The 12,576-nt window shown below is 37.7% G+C and overlaps 1 protein-coding gene across 1 annotated transcript; it reads left to right on the plus strand.

Moving 5' to 3' along the window:
- The first annotated feature begins 468 nt into the window (after window positions 1–468).
- Window positions 469–11,704, plus strand: LOC124776313 (S-formylglutathione hydrolase). Its single transcript, XM_047251246.1, has 6 exons — window positions 469–558; window positions 639–709; window positions 786–973; window positions 1,050–1,239; window positions 10,554–10,776; window positions 10,891–11,704. The coding sequence occupies exons 2-6, from the start codon at window positions 639–641 to the stop codon at window positions 11,086–11,088; spliced, it is 870 nt and encodes a 289-aa protein (XP_047107202.1). The 5' UTR covers window positions 469–558; the 3' UTR covers window positions 11,089–11,704.
- Window positions 11,705–12,576: the final 872 nt, after the last annotated feature.

The following is a 12,576-nucleotide window of genomic DNA, read 5'->3' on the forward strand; positions in this document are numbered from 1 at the left end:
TTATAAAGTAGACAATTTCCTAAACAGGTGAATGGCACAGACTCAAGCATTAATTGATTCCAGAGAGTTAGATCAAGATTAATGTACATGCCACGTAATTTTCCTCTTCGTGTCAAATAAATTACGTCAGTTAATTTTGATTTGGAATCACGCTGAAGACAACTCGCACTCCACAGCTTATTTTTTCTCTTCCTGTTTTGCTCTACAAGTCCTGTTTTAAAAGTTTGGGATTACTAGTGCTTCTTGGTTCCACGACATCTCTAATGAAATCTGTAAATTTATTCAATGGTTTACCAGAGCTGAGTATTCAGACAGTTCAGCGCAACACCACCATCACTTAGCTATTTAACGCAATAATAGCGTGTACGATATCAAAAAAATGCTGATCATGATCCTTCACAGATATTAATATACAATTGCAGACGATTAGTCTGGGACTTTATCGGAAACGTGTGAATCGCTGCAATACGGGCGATTCGAGCAGTGCTGCGTTATAATATCACTGGTTCGCGGGGTTGGGTTTGTTGTTTGGCGTGTGCTGTGTTGTGCGTGATAAATGTATGAAGCTAACAGTAGGCTTTAATTCATGTTTCTTTTATTGAGTGGAGACGGTAAATGGATCTTGTTTACTTTTTCAGATGCCAGAACTAATTGAGGTATCGAGTAATCGTTGTTTCGGCGGGTATCAGAAAGTATTTTCTCATGAGAGGTAAGACGTCGTTTTATTTAAGCGAGTGGCATGCGTAATATTCATCTTGTTTGATCACTGTGATTTTATTTGATAGTTCCGAGCTGCGATGTCAAATGAACTTTGCGGTTTACCTACCACCGCAATCGGAAGAACGTAGCCTGCCAGTCATATATTGGTTATCTGGTCTGACCTGTACGGAGCAGAACTTCATTCAGAAGGCCGGTGCTCAGAGATACGCAGCTGCACATGGAGTAATAATAGTTTGTCCAGACACTAGCCCTCGTAAGCCGCCTTCCAGATCTGCACAACATGTTTTATGTAAATTAATTGTCGACTGACACATAATATTTTATTACAGGGGGCGTGAATTTGCCCGGAGAAGGTGACAGTTGGGATTTTGGTAGTGGAGCTGGATTTTATGTTGACTCCGTGACGGATCCATGGCAAAAACACTACCGAATGTATTCTTATGTCACAAAGGAACTGCCAGATATAATAAATACTAACTTCCCTGTGCTTGCAGATAAAGTGTCTATAATGGGTCACAGGTAATAAACACAATGACTTTTATATGTATCTCAGAAGAGAACTCGCATATATCATACATGCCCTGTGCTTGAAAAACACCATTAAATAATTGGACACAGACAGTAAAGAGAGAGAGACTGTGTGTGTGTGTGTGTGTGTGTGTGTGTGTGTGTGTAGGACTAAATGTAGTTGTTGACTTCTATTGGACAATATGCCTTTTGATGTAAGCCTTGGAAATAATGCTTTTTGATTGCTTTATTACTAGATCTGCATCATTTACCAGTCTAGACTGCATGGATGGATTCAAGATTATGTACATAGGCATTTTTATAATTTTTTTTTTGTGAAAATGAGGAAAGTTTTCAATATGAAGACATATGTAACAGATGAAAGCATTATTTTGTCTAATCACTTCAGTCACTTTTGAACAATTCCTCAATACAGGTGGAGAACATGTGCAGCATTTTTTTCTTTGGCAAAAATGGTGGCGTCATCAGCAAATTGTAAATGGTTGTTACAGCATATATCACTGACATAAATAAGAAACAGGTGAGGTCCAGTGATAGATCCCTGGGGTCTGCCATGCTCCAATTTTCATTCTTGGGAGAATGCTCCATAGGCTGATACCATCTGTCTTCTGTTTTCAGGATCAGATTCAAGCAACTTCCTGGTAGATTAAAACTGTCTGTCGGACCAAGACTCGTACTCAGGACCTTTGCCTTTCGTGGGCTACTGCTCTACCAGTTTTGAGCCACCCAAGCATGACTCGCGCTCCGTCCTTGCAACTTCAGTTCTGCCAGTACCTCATCTCCTACCTTCCAAACTTCACAGAAGCTCTCCTGCGAAACTTGAAGAACTAACGCTCCTAGAAGAAAAGATATTGCGGAGACATGGCTTTGCCACGGCCTGGGAGATGTTTTCAGAATGAAATTTTCACTGTCTAGTGAAGTGTGCGCTGATACGAAACTTCCTGGTGCCCGCGAAAGGCAAAGCTCCTGAGTTCCAGTCTCAGTCCGGCACACAGTTTTAATGTGCCAGGAAGTTTCATATCGGTGCACACTTCACTGCAGAGTGAAAATTTCATTCTGGAAACACCCCCACGGTGTGGAACAGCCATGTCTCCGCAATATCCTTTCTTCCAGGAGTGCTAGTTCTGCAAGTTTCGCAGGAGAACTACTGTGAAGTTTGGAATGTAGGAGATGAGTTAATGGCAGAATTGAAGCTGCGAGGAGAGGGCATGAGTCGTGCTTGGGTACCTCAGTCGGTAGAGCACTTGCCCACGAAGGGCAAAGGTCCCGAGTTCGAGTCTCGGTCTGGCACACAGTTTTAATCTGCCAGGAGATTTCATATCAGTTCACACTCTGCTGCAGAGTGAAAATTTCATTTGGGATCAGAGTAAAGAGTTGCCAGAACACCACTTCCAGTACTATAACAACACTTGCGAGATGCAGTCAGAGGTCTTGCTGAGGTGACAGAGTTTGAGTGCCACAGTTTCTCTGTCCTTGAACCACTGTGATTACGTCCAGTGCTGTATAGTTGACTTCTATTTGTGAAAGCCATGCTGTGTGTCCAGGAAAAGTTTATTGTCCTCAAAGTAACTTGATATCTGCCCCATAACTAGCTAAAATTGGGATTTTGAAATTGATCTAAAACTGGACATTTCACATTGTTCATTTTTGTAGAATAATGCAACTGTAAGATCTAAGCCTGATTCTGGAATATTACCCATAGTACTTGCCTGTGACCTAACAGAATACTGAATGAAGACATCAGGACTGGAATTTAAGGCAGAAGTAGATTTCTGCCTGTGCACATTTATCAGATTTCAAAATGTTTGCAATAACGTACCCAACAATGCTGTAATACCAAAAATAAATATGTCAGTCATTGTTATCAGCTAAGAGGTTTCATTTCAGTCCACCAGTCTTAAAGCCAACGTTGCTGTTTGACTCATTCATACTAGATGACAAAATGCTATGTGTTGCGTTTTCTACAGCTCGAAGTTCTTTTCAAGCATTTTAAAACACATTTTGGCAGGATCTGGCTGTAGGAGTGTGTGGGGAGAGTCAGAAAATACGCGATATTATATAAACTAGTTTTGTCCAGCAGTGAGCATTAATCATTTTCAGAAGTTGCTCTTCAAACCAAGATGTATCGTAAGGGTTTCAGTAAGAGAGTAGGCTTTAGTAAATGTCTCTCTTTTAAATATAAATTATCGAGTTCCATTTCTTGTGCAACCCATAATTCCAGTGTGGCAAGTACTGAGAGAAGTATGCGTCTCGGTTAATGGTGCAGTCAGTTGGCTCTCTGTCAGAAGCTTTATGCTTTGTTTCATATCGTTTGTGTATTAGTCAGTTTCTTTACAGCTGATGTATGGTATGGAGGGTTGCTGTCTCTACTATGTTTAAACTCGAGCATGTTCAAACAAGAACTAACATTTTCAAGTTCTCCAGTCAGACATGATACTACCGCCTCTTTATCTAGTTATATTTTAATACGAACATCATGAAAGAGGTCAGGTCTATCTCTTGTAGTTAGTTTTCAGATAATGCATTTAGTATTACTCCACAGTTATCAGCTGTATGGCACAAGACAAGATAGTCACAGCTTAGCTTGTTACAGAACCTTTGAAGTCTCTGGTTCAGATCATCCACTTGGCTCAGAGGCAGGGTCAGTAATCTGTTCTGAGGACAGTGCTGCAGATCGTGAACTGTGTTGAAATTCTGTGAGCAGAGTTAGTCTTCACAACCTTCTTTGCTAGTCACTGAAATGAAAAAAGTTTGACCTCGGACACGGTGTTCAAAATGCACCGTCTTCTCACACTCAACACTCAGAATATTATTATCAAAAAGGGTACCTTGAGGCATGTAGGAATATATCAACATTTTAAGGAACACCTTATAACAGAGAAAAGCAACCCAAGAGAAAGATATTTGAAGTATAAAAAAATCAAACAGTGGAAAATCCAGGATGGAATAATGACAATATTACGAAAAAGGTGGATTGATAATCACCATATAGTGGAGATATTGAGTCATAGAGAGGCACAATAGAAGGGCTACTAAACACGTGAGCTTTCATCCAGAAAGCCTTCAAGAAAATAGACAAAACATGAACCCCCCCCTCCACACACACACATATACTCGCGCAAATGCAGCTCACACACACATGACCATTCTCTCTGGCTGTGAAGACCAGATTGTGAGCAACTGTGCATGTTGGGAGAAGCAATCTGGGCGGTGTGGGTGAGGAGGAGGCAGGGGCAGGGAAGGGAAGTGAGAGCAAGAGACAGGTGGGAGACAGTGAAGTGCTGTTTGTGGGCTCATTTCATTTAAAATCACCCAAAATAAAGAAATCTCGATGCCATCATATCACAGATATTTGTGAAAATTTGGTGTAAGAAATTAGATAAATAGAAAGTGATAAAATAATTTTTTTCGTTTTTTTTTTTAGCAAAACTGTAGTCAGGGGCCATTTTGAAATGTTTAGCATTTTCTCCATCTGGTGTCAGTACGAAAGGTAGGTTGAAAGTTTTTAACTACTACAACTCCCATATTTATAAATCAATTTTATTCAATTTGGTGTCATTAGAAAGATAAAAGGACCAACTGTATCACTAAACTATAAAAATGCTGCAACTGTGCATATAAATATGTGCAAATCTGTAATAAAGTCATTTTTCAAATTTTTTTTTAAAAACTTCATGAATTTTTTTCGTCAGTCGCAAGTTTCACCATTGTAATTTTGTCTCAAAGAATTCCTATTGTCATACATTTCAGCATAAAAAAATCAGAAGGGTTTTTGTCATGTTTAATCATTTAAAACAGAAAGAACATAAATAATAATATACACATTTCATTTTGTGACTCTTACCTGGTGGTCACAAACGATGATCAGTTCTCATAAAACACATTCATAAAATTCTAAAAAGCATTCATTCCTTCAAACAAGTTTTCAATGGACAATAGTATGTCTGATTCAAAAGTATATAAATTACCAGTACTTGTCCTTGCACTAGGAGCAGGCAAAGTCATTAAAATGTTTTCATAAGGTATCCAGCAAACATCAGTGTGAAGTGGCCATGAATAACTTGAGGAAGGGCCGCTTGGACTCATGAACTTGACTTTTGCATCTGTGTTCTTCACTTATCTCCAGAATTTTTCCAAGCCACCACTGGTTATCTTAGATAGCTGCGACAAATCTTTCTTCTTTAATTGTGTTAGAGGCAGTTTTTTTGAATTCTGCGATGATGAAAACACGCTCTATCAGCAATTTGTTTTCATTCAGTGGTTTGAAAAAATGATACACTCTTGTCCCAGGAATGGTAGAACAAGTCTCATATCCTTTTTGTAACATGTTTGTGGACTTCGTTATCTCCTCTGTTATAACATAAAAGGTTTCTTTTCCTGGAACATGAGTTTTCGCAAATCTAAACATCTTTTGGGCTTAAAATGTGACTGTCATATGGACACTGTAAACTTGCTCTTGTTGTTAAACTTTTAATAGTACCACCAACTCCATCACATGCATTTTTGCCATGACTAGTGGCAAAAAAATTCCATTCTGCAGTTTACTCCATAATCTTGCTTGTGATGGCACAAATTTAAAAAATTCTTAAATTTTTTATATTGTGCAGAACTGCCATCACTGAAGTACATAACGTGCTGGATGTGTGGTGTTCCAATACATAAGTGCGAGCAGTTTTCCGGAAAACATAGAATGTGTTTGTATCATGCTGCAAACAGTCACTTATACAACACAATGACATTGACTTAATGCAATCATCTGTTTTAAAGTAAACCACAAAAGGATGAAGGGTGACTTGAATGTTCTGCCACTGAAATTCTTGTGCAGCATCCTGAAGCAAACGGGTATAGTTCTCTGCAAAATCCACTACATGATGATGCATGTAGTATCAGGAAGGGTTTCTTTGCTTGATTTGAAGTGGTGACTCTGAGATTTTGATACATAATGATGTTGTGTTAAGTTTTGAAGTTTTTGCATGAGATACTCAACAAATTCATCAGTCGTCTTCATTAGTGTCTCCAGTGTAGTCGATCAGTTTGCATCCATTGTTTGAATACAACATTTTCACAATCTTGTAAGGACTCCAGTTTCATTAAAAAATTGTGCAGTTCATATTCATCAGGACACCGAGAACAGCGATGTAGCATGCACTCCTCGTTTGCCAGATTGCACGCAAGTTTCTGTAGAATTTCAGTATACAGTTCTTTCACATGTGCAGCATGCATTAAGTTTTACATTTTGGTGATACTTGCATACACATACGTTATGCATTCCATGACTGTTTACAGTAACACATTCTTTTGGCCTAAGTTCACAAAATTTAGTAGGCCTGAACTAATCTCTGAAAGCTAAGTATACATATTTAAGATTATGTAAAATTAGTGTTTTTGTCTTTTACAATCTTTTGCCGTATTCTGAAGGGACAGACAGACAGTCGGTCTTTTTTATTAGCAGAAATGCGACTTATATCATGTTCACAGTAAAAATTGTGGACATGTTTTTCCACATCCTTACCTATTCAGTTTCCCACTTTATAACTCCCTTTTGACAAAGTACCATCTTCTTTTAGCAATACCCTCGATTTCTTTACCATGTATTCGGTAGTGTTAAGAAACATTTGCATTTTTTCTGTACTCCATGAAGCTGGTGCTAAGGTAAGTATTTGTAGTTTTTCTTCAACAGAACTTCTGCTGAATTTCTGTTTAAGTTTTTGCATTAAAATATTACAATCTGTACATTCAGCACTGCCAGTTTCTTCAGACACATTTTTCACTGGAGCATGTAGCACCTCTGATACTGTTTGCCGGAATTTTAAAGCTAAGCGACAAGACGTGGATCGAATGTCTTCTAGATGCCTGTCTTGTGCTCTCTTGGTAACCTTAAATGGTGAAATTTCAAGTAATTCACAACTTTCATTAAGTTTTTGAAGAGCTGTAGACGGCTCTGGTGTATATTCTTGATCTTCAACTTCACATTCATCCATTCCTGGAAGGTTATCCCCCAAAGGAGATAAAATGTCCTTACGGCATGTTATGCACTGCTTGGTACCTGGTATAAGTCCAAGGGTTTTAAATTTCCTTGCCATGGTTAAAGAAATAGGTTTCAAAGATTTCTTAGCAGTCATTTTACCATACTTCTTAAAAGGGTCACAGCAAATTCTTTGTCTGTCATCATATGTTCCCAAATAGAGCCTTTTGTGAGAATAACAAATACTCTCAATACTTTCACAGGTGCTTCTTAGCTTCAGTAATTCAATATTAGCTTGATTCAGGCTTGACATATCTAGTAAATCAAGCTCTTCACTGCTACTACTTTTCTTATGACACAAAACCTAAAGAACATTTGCTTTCCATTGTGATTTTTAATCAACTGTGTATGTTGCAAAAAAGAACTGGATGGTTTGAAACTTTTTCTTGTTCTCTAATTACCAGACAGAATGGCTACTTACATAAGAAGCACAAAATCAAGATGACAAAAGTCCTTCAGATATATAAAGCGCACAGACAAAAACCTGATACACGCACAGCCTGTGTTGCATATGAGTGTTGCTGCTAGACTGAGTTTTTCATTGTTGTTTCATGTATTGTTGATTAGCTATTTGAAGCAATTAATTATTACAGCATTATTGAAAAAGTATAAGATCTATCAATAGAGGACAAACACCCTTCTGATTTTTTATGTTGAAAAGTATGACAGTAGGAATTATTTGAAACAAAAATTCAGATGGTGAAACTTGTGATTCTGCTGGGAAAAAAAAATCCTAAAATTTGGAAAAAAAATGATGACAAAATAACATTAATTACAAATTTTCAAACATTTGTTGCTTAGACACAGTACTTTAATATTTTTTATATTATAGCTCTATTCTTTTACTTTCCAATGACACCAAATTGAATAAAATTGATTCATAAATAAAAAAGTTATAGTGGTTACAAACTTACAAGACACTTCGTTTCTCAACACCAGTTGCTAGAAGAGGCCCACATTTCATAATGGGCTCCTAATTACAATTTTGGTCAAAAAAGTCCAGAAGAAACATTTTAACCCTAATTCCTTATGTACATTCTTACACAAAATTTTCAGGAAAATCTGTGACATAAGGGCAACGGCAACTGGGTGATTTCACATGAAATTACCCATACAGGAACAAGTCGGAGAGAGTTTAGGACAGCTAGGCACAGTCGGGAGGTTTATTGGGGGGGGGGGGGGGGGATCCGGAAAAGGCGAGACGCTAAAAGACTGTGAGTAAACTTGGGAATAGAAGGCTGTGTAGTGCTGAAATGGGAACAGAGAAGGGATTGGTGAGTGCAGGACAATGACTAACAAAGATTGAGGCTAGGAGGGTTATGTGAAGATAAGATATATTACAGGGAGAGTTCCCATCTGCACAGTTCAGAAAAGCTAGTGTTGGTAGGAAGGATCCAGATAGTGCAAATTGTGAAGCAGTCATTAAAATGAAGTGTGCTCAGCAACTGGGTGGTCCACCTATTTCTTGGCCAAGATATGTTGGTGGCCATTCATGCGGACAGTCAGATTGTTGCTTGTCATGCCCTTGTAGTAACCCACAAGCTCAGCTGCAACCACTGTGCTTTGTCCTATGTGGACATGATAACCAACAGGCTGTCTGTCCATTTGAATAGCCACCGACAAACTGTAGCCAAGAAACAGCTGGGCCTCCCAGCTGCTGAGCACGCTGCCCAACACAATGCATTTTATTTTAATGATAGCTTAACAGCCTATGCCATCTGGATCCTTCCTACCAACACAAGCTTTTCTGATTTCCACAGGTGAGAACTCTCCCTGCAATGTATCCTGTGTGTGTGTGTGTGTGTGTGTGTGTGTGTGTGTGTGTGTGTGTGTGTGTGTGTGTGTTCCAAAAGAAGGTCTTTTGGCCCAAAGCTTATGTGCTTAGTAGTCTTTTTGTTGTGCCTGTCTGTGAATCAAGATCTCTGCTCTATGGTGAGTAGCAACTATCCATTTCATAATATTGTCATATTATGAAAAGCATAGATTGCTAATCACCATCTAGCGGAGATGCTGAGGCACAGGCACAACAAAAAGACTGTCAAACAAAGCCTTCAGCTTCAACCAAACAGGCCTTCATCAGAATTATATAACAAACACACTCGTACATGCATGTGTGTGTGCAAATGCAACTATTGTCATATTTGAAGTACAGGTAGTTATGTTTTTGGTGATTGAAATTCACATGTATTCAGAGAAGTGATATGATGTACTAGGGAAGTCTACTTACGAAAATAGATTAATGGGTCAGAGTATCAGCGACTCAAAAGAATAACACTGCAGCTACGTACCCTGTAACTGTTCACAAGAGCAGAAAAAGAGGAAAACTATTGAATAAGAAAGGACTTATATTTTGAGAATGACTATATATTAACACATGTTCATTTATTGCCATGTTGATTTTGTGTTGCGGAGAGCAGAAAAATGTGGAAAACTACTAACATAGTGCTTGTATATTTAGAAGGATGATGTATTAACACCAATTCTTTTATTGTCATGTTGAGCTTAGGTTGGAATGAACAATACAAACAAATCACTGATGGATTTAACTTAAAATTATCCAGTGTAACATTATTATCCATGTGGGGCAGTGATATTGTGTATTATGGAGGTTTTTACTGTTATCTTTAATACTTTTAGTTGAAGATTAGTCATCAGATACTAATTAATCTAGTGTGCTTTGTGTCTGCTGTCAGTTTTGATGCTGAACATTTTTTATTTATTGTGGGAAGGTTTGGACCGCTCACAGTAGTGTAACTTTTTTCTTAACAGTCTGATCAACATAAATCATCAAAGAATTGTAATAGTGTTGTCTGTTTTCTGAAGAGCAAAAGTCGAAGATGTACAAAATGTGTTCACACTTCTGATAATGGAGATTGTGTTACCTGCATATTCTCCTGTATTAACTTTAGCCAAAGCATAACAAGCCTTTACAGTAAAGATAATGCAGGCTTTATATCTATGCTGAGCTGTAAGAAGGAATGTAATTTAAAATATTTTGAAATCATCTGCAATAGCTTTGATACAAAGTCTTGCAGCTGACTAATATTCCCTGACAAAAAATAAAGTTTCTGTATCTTTTTTCTTCAGTTAAAACTGAACTGTGGTTAGTCACTAATAAGTGTGATGGCCATGAGCTCTAGTAAAGCAAAGCTTGCTGTCACATAAAACAAAACTGGGAATTGTAGGAGAAACTTTTTGGGGGGAATAAAATAATCATCCGACATTTTGTTCAATATATTCTGTACATAATTTACATGACATACTCATTTTTACTTTGCAGCATGGGTGGTCATGGGGCACTGATTTGTGCCCTGAAGAATCCTGGTAAATACCGCTCTGTATCTGCATTTGCACCCATTTGCAACCCAATAAATTGTCCCTGGGGAAAGAAAGCATTCACCGGCTATTTGGGAGTGGGTAACATTCTTGAGTGGCAAAGATGGGATGCAACTGAGCTAGTCAAAAACTATGATGGACCACCCCTTGACATTCTAATTGACCAGGTCAGTACATGTAGATATTTTTGTCTGTTATTTTGGCATGTGTAAATTTGGAAACTTAATTTTGCTATTTGTTGGCAGTAGTAGCAATTAACCATTACTGTTTTGTTTTGGTAGGGTGTGGAGGACCAGTTCCTGAAAGAAAAACAACTGCTGCCTGAAAATTTTGTTGCTGCTTGTCAGGAATCACACACACCTGTAGTGCTCCAAATGTGTGATGGTTATGATCATAGTTATTACTTCATTGCTTCTTTCATTGGTAGACACATTGAATTCCACATGAAACACCTCAATGCAACATCCACTCTTCTGTGATTATGATTTGTTATAAATACATTGTCCTGCTTGGCAAGCTCAATTGGGAAACTTACACCAAGTATATCATACTTATTTTGCAGCATGTGTGTGTATTATTTGGGCTGTATACTGGTGATTGCAACAAGTACAAGTACTATTTTCTTTTCATACTGCTCCTTTTCTTCCGTTATCAACCTGCATCCAATCTCCACTCATCTTCCCACAGTACGTCAGTCTAAATTGAGGGCTGACCTCAGTAGTTATTGACAGTAGAAACAGCTTTTCAATTACTAAATAAGTGCTGTGTCTTCCTCCCTGGTTTCCATTGTTAATGTTTTCCCATTTGTTTTGTACAGTGATTTGTATTGCTCTGTCTAAGAGATCCCAAATACAGGATTTCTGATTCAATACTAGTGAGCAGTGAGTGTCGTCAGTAACTATTTTGTTGTACTGCATTTATGGTCTTGAGGGGCATTTATTGTCGAACAATAAACACTGTAAGGTTAGGCTGTTACAACAAAATTCTTCTTACTGTATGAAATAGTGTGTTTAAATGACGTTTGTGTAAGAGAAGAAAGTTTTCCTCTTCCATTTGTATATTTTGTGGTAAAAGCAATAAAGAGATTTAACTGCATATGACAATGATGATGTTCAAGAAGAGAACCTATCTCTTTTATAAGACTATTTTATGTGCTACATGTATAAACTGTTAACACAGTATGTAGAGTTACAGAGTTTTGTTACAGTCTGAAATAGTTGCTTTGTTTATGGTAAATAAAATGTTTCTGGCATATAAATGGTTCATAATTGTACCCTATATATCACTAATAAGTCTTAAATTTCATACAGGTACCTGAACACCAAAGTAGAAGTTAGAATTGGTATTCTGTATTTAGACATCCTGAATACGTAGCCTGATACACACTGTATTGCTACTATTGGTAAATGATACCACTTGTGAAAGTGAAAAATGCGTTACTAGCAATTTTATTCCTACAGTTAAGCTGAACACATGTTGATGTTTACATTTTTATTGTCAATGATGATTACCTGTCATAGCACAGAATATTCCGTAGACCTTACAGATCAAAGTGTAAATATCAACTTCTGAACTGAACAGGTAAAAAATATTCTTAATAAACTACGCACAAAATCTAAAGTGTAGGCCTACATAAAATATCGCTTTCCATTGGCTACTTCCTGCAAGCCCTAAAGTATGAGTGGCACACTATTATCTGCCTTTTAATTCCTAATGTCACATATTTGCTGGATTTAGAAGTCAGTCAACATTTGCTGTAGAGGTGCAGAGTAAACTCATGGCCATTGCATCAGCAAGTCAGGTGATAAAACCCAGATTTCATTAATTAGTGATAAACTTGCAAAAAGAAAGCAGAAAAGATTGACCACAGTCATGCTGTACAAAACTACCAAATGGTAATCAGTATCTTGTACATGGCACACCTTTTTTTAGAGTTGAACTGTAGTTGTTGAGAGAGAGAGGGGGGG

This window comes from Schistocerca piceifrons, chromosome 2 (genome assembly GCF_021461385.2).
Source record: "Schistocerca piceifrons isolate TAMUIC-IGC-003096 chromosome 2, iqSchPice1.1, whole genome shotgun sequence".
Taxonomy (NCBI): domain Eukaryota; kingdom Metazoa; phylum Arthropoda; class Insecta; order Orthoptera; family Acrididae; genus Schistocerca; species Schistocerca piceifrons.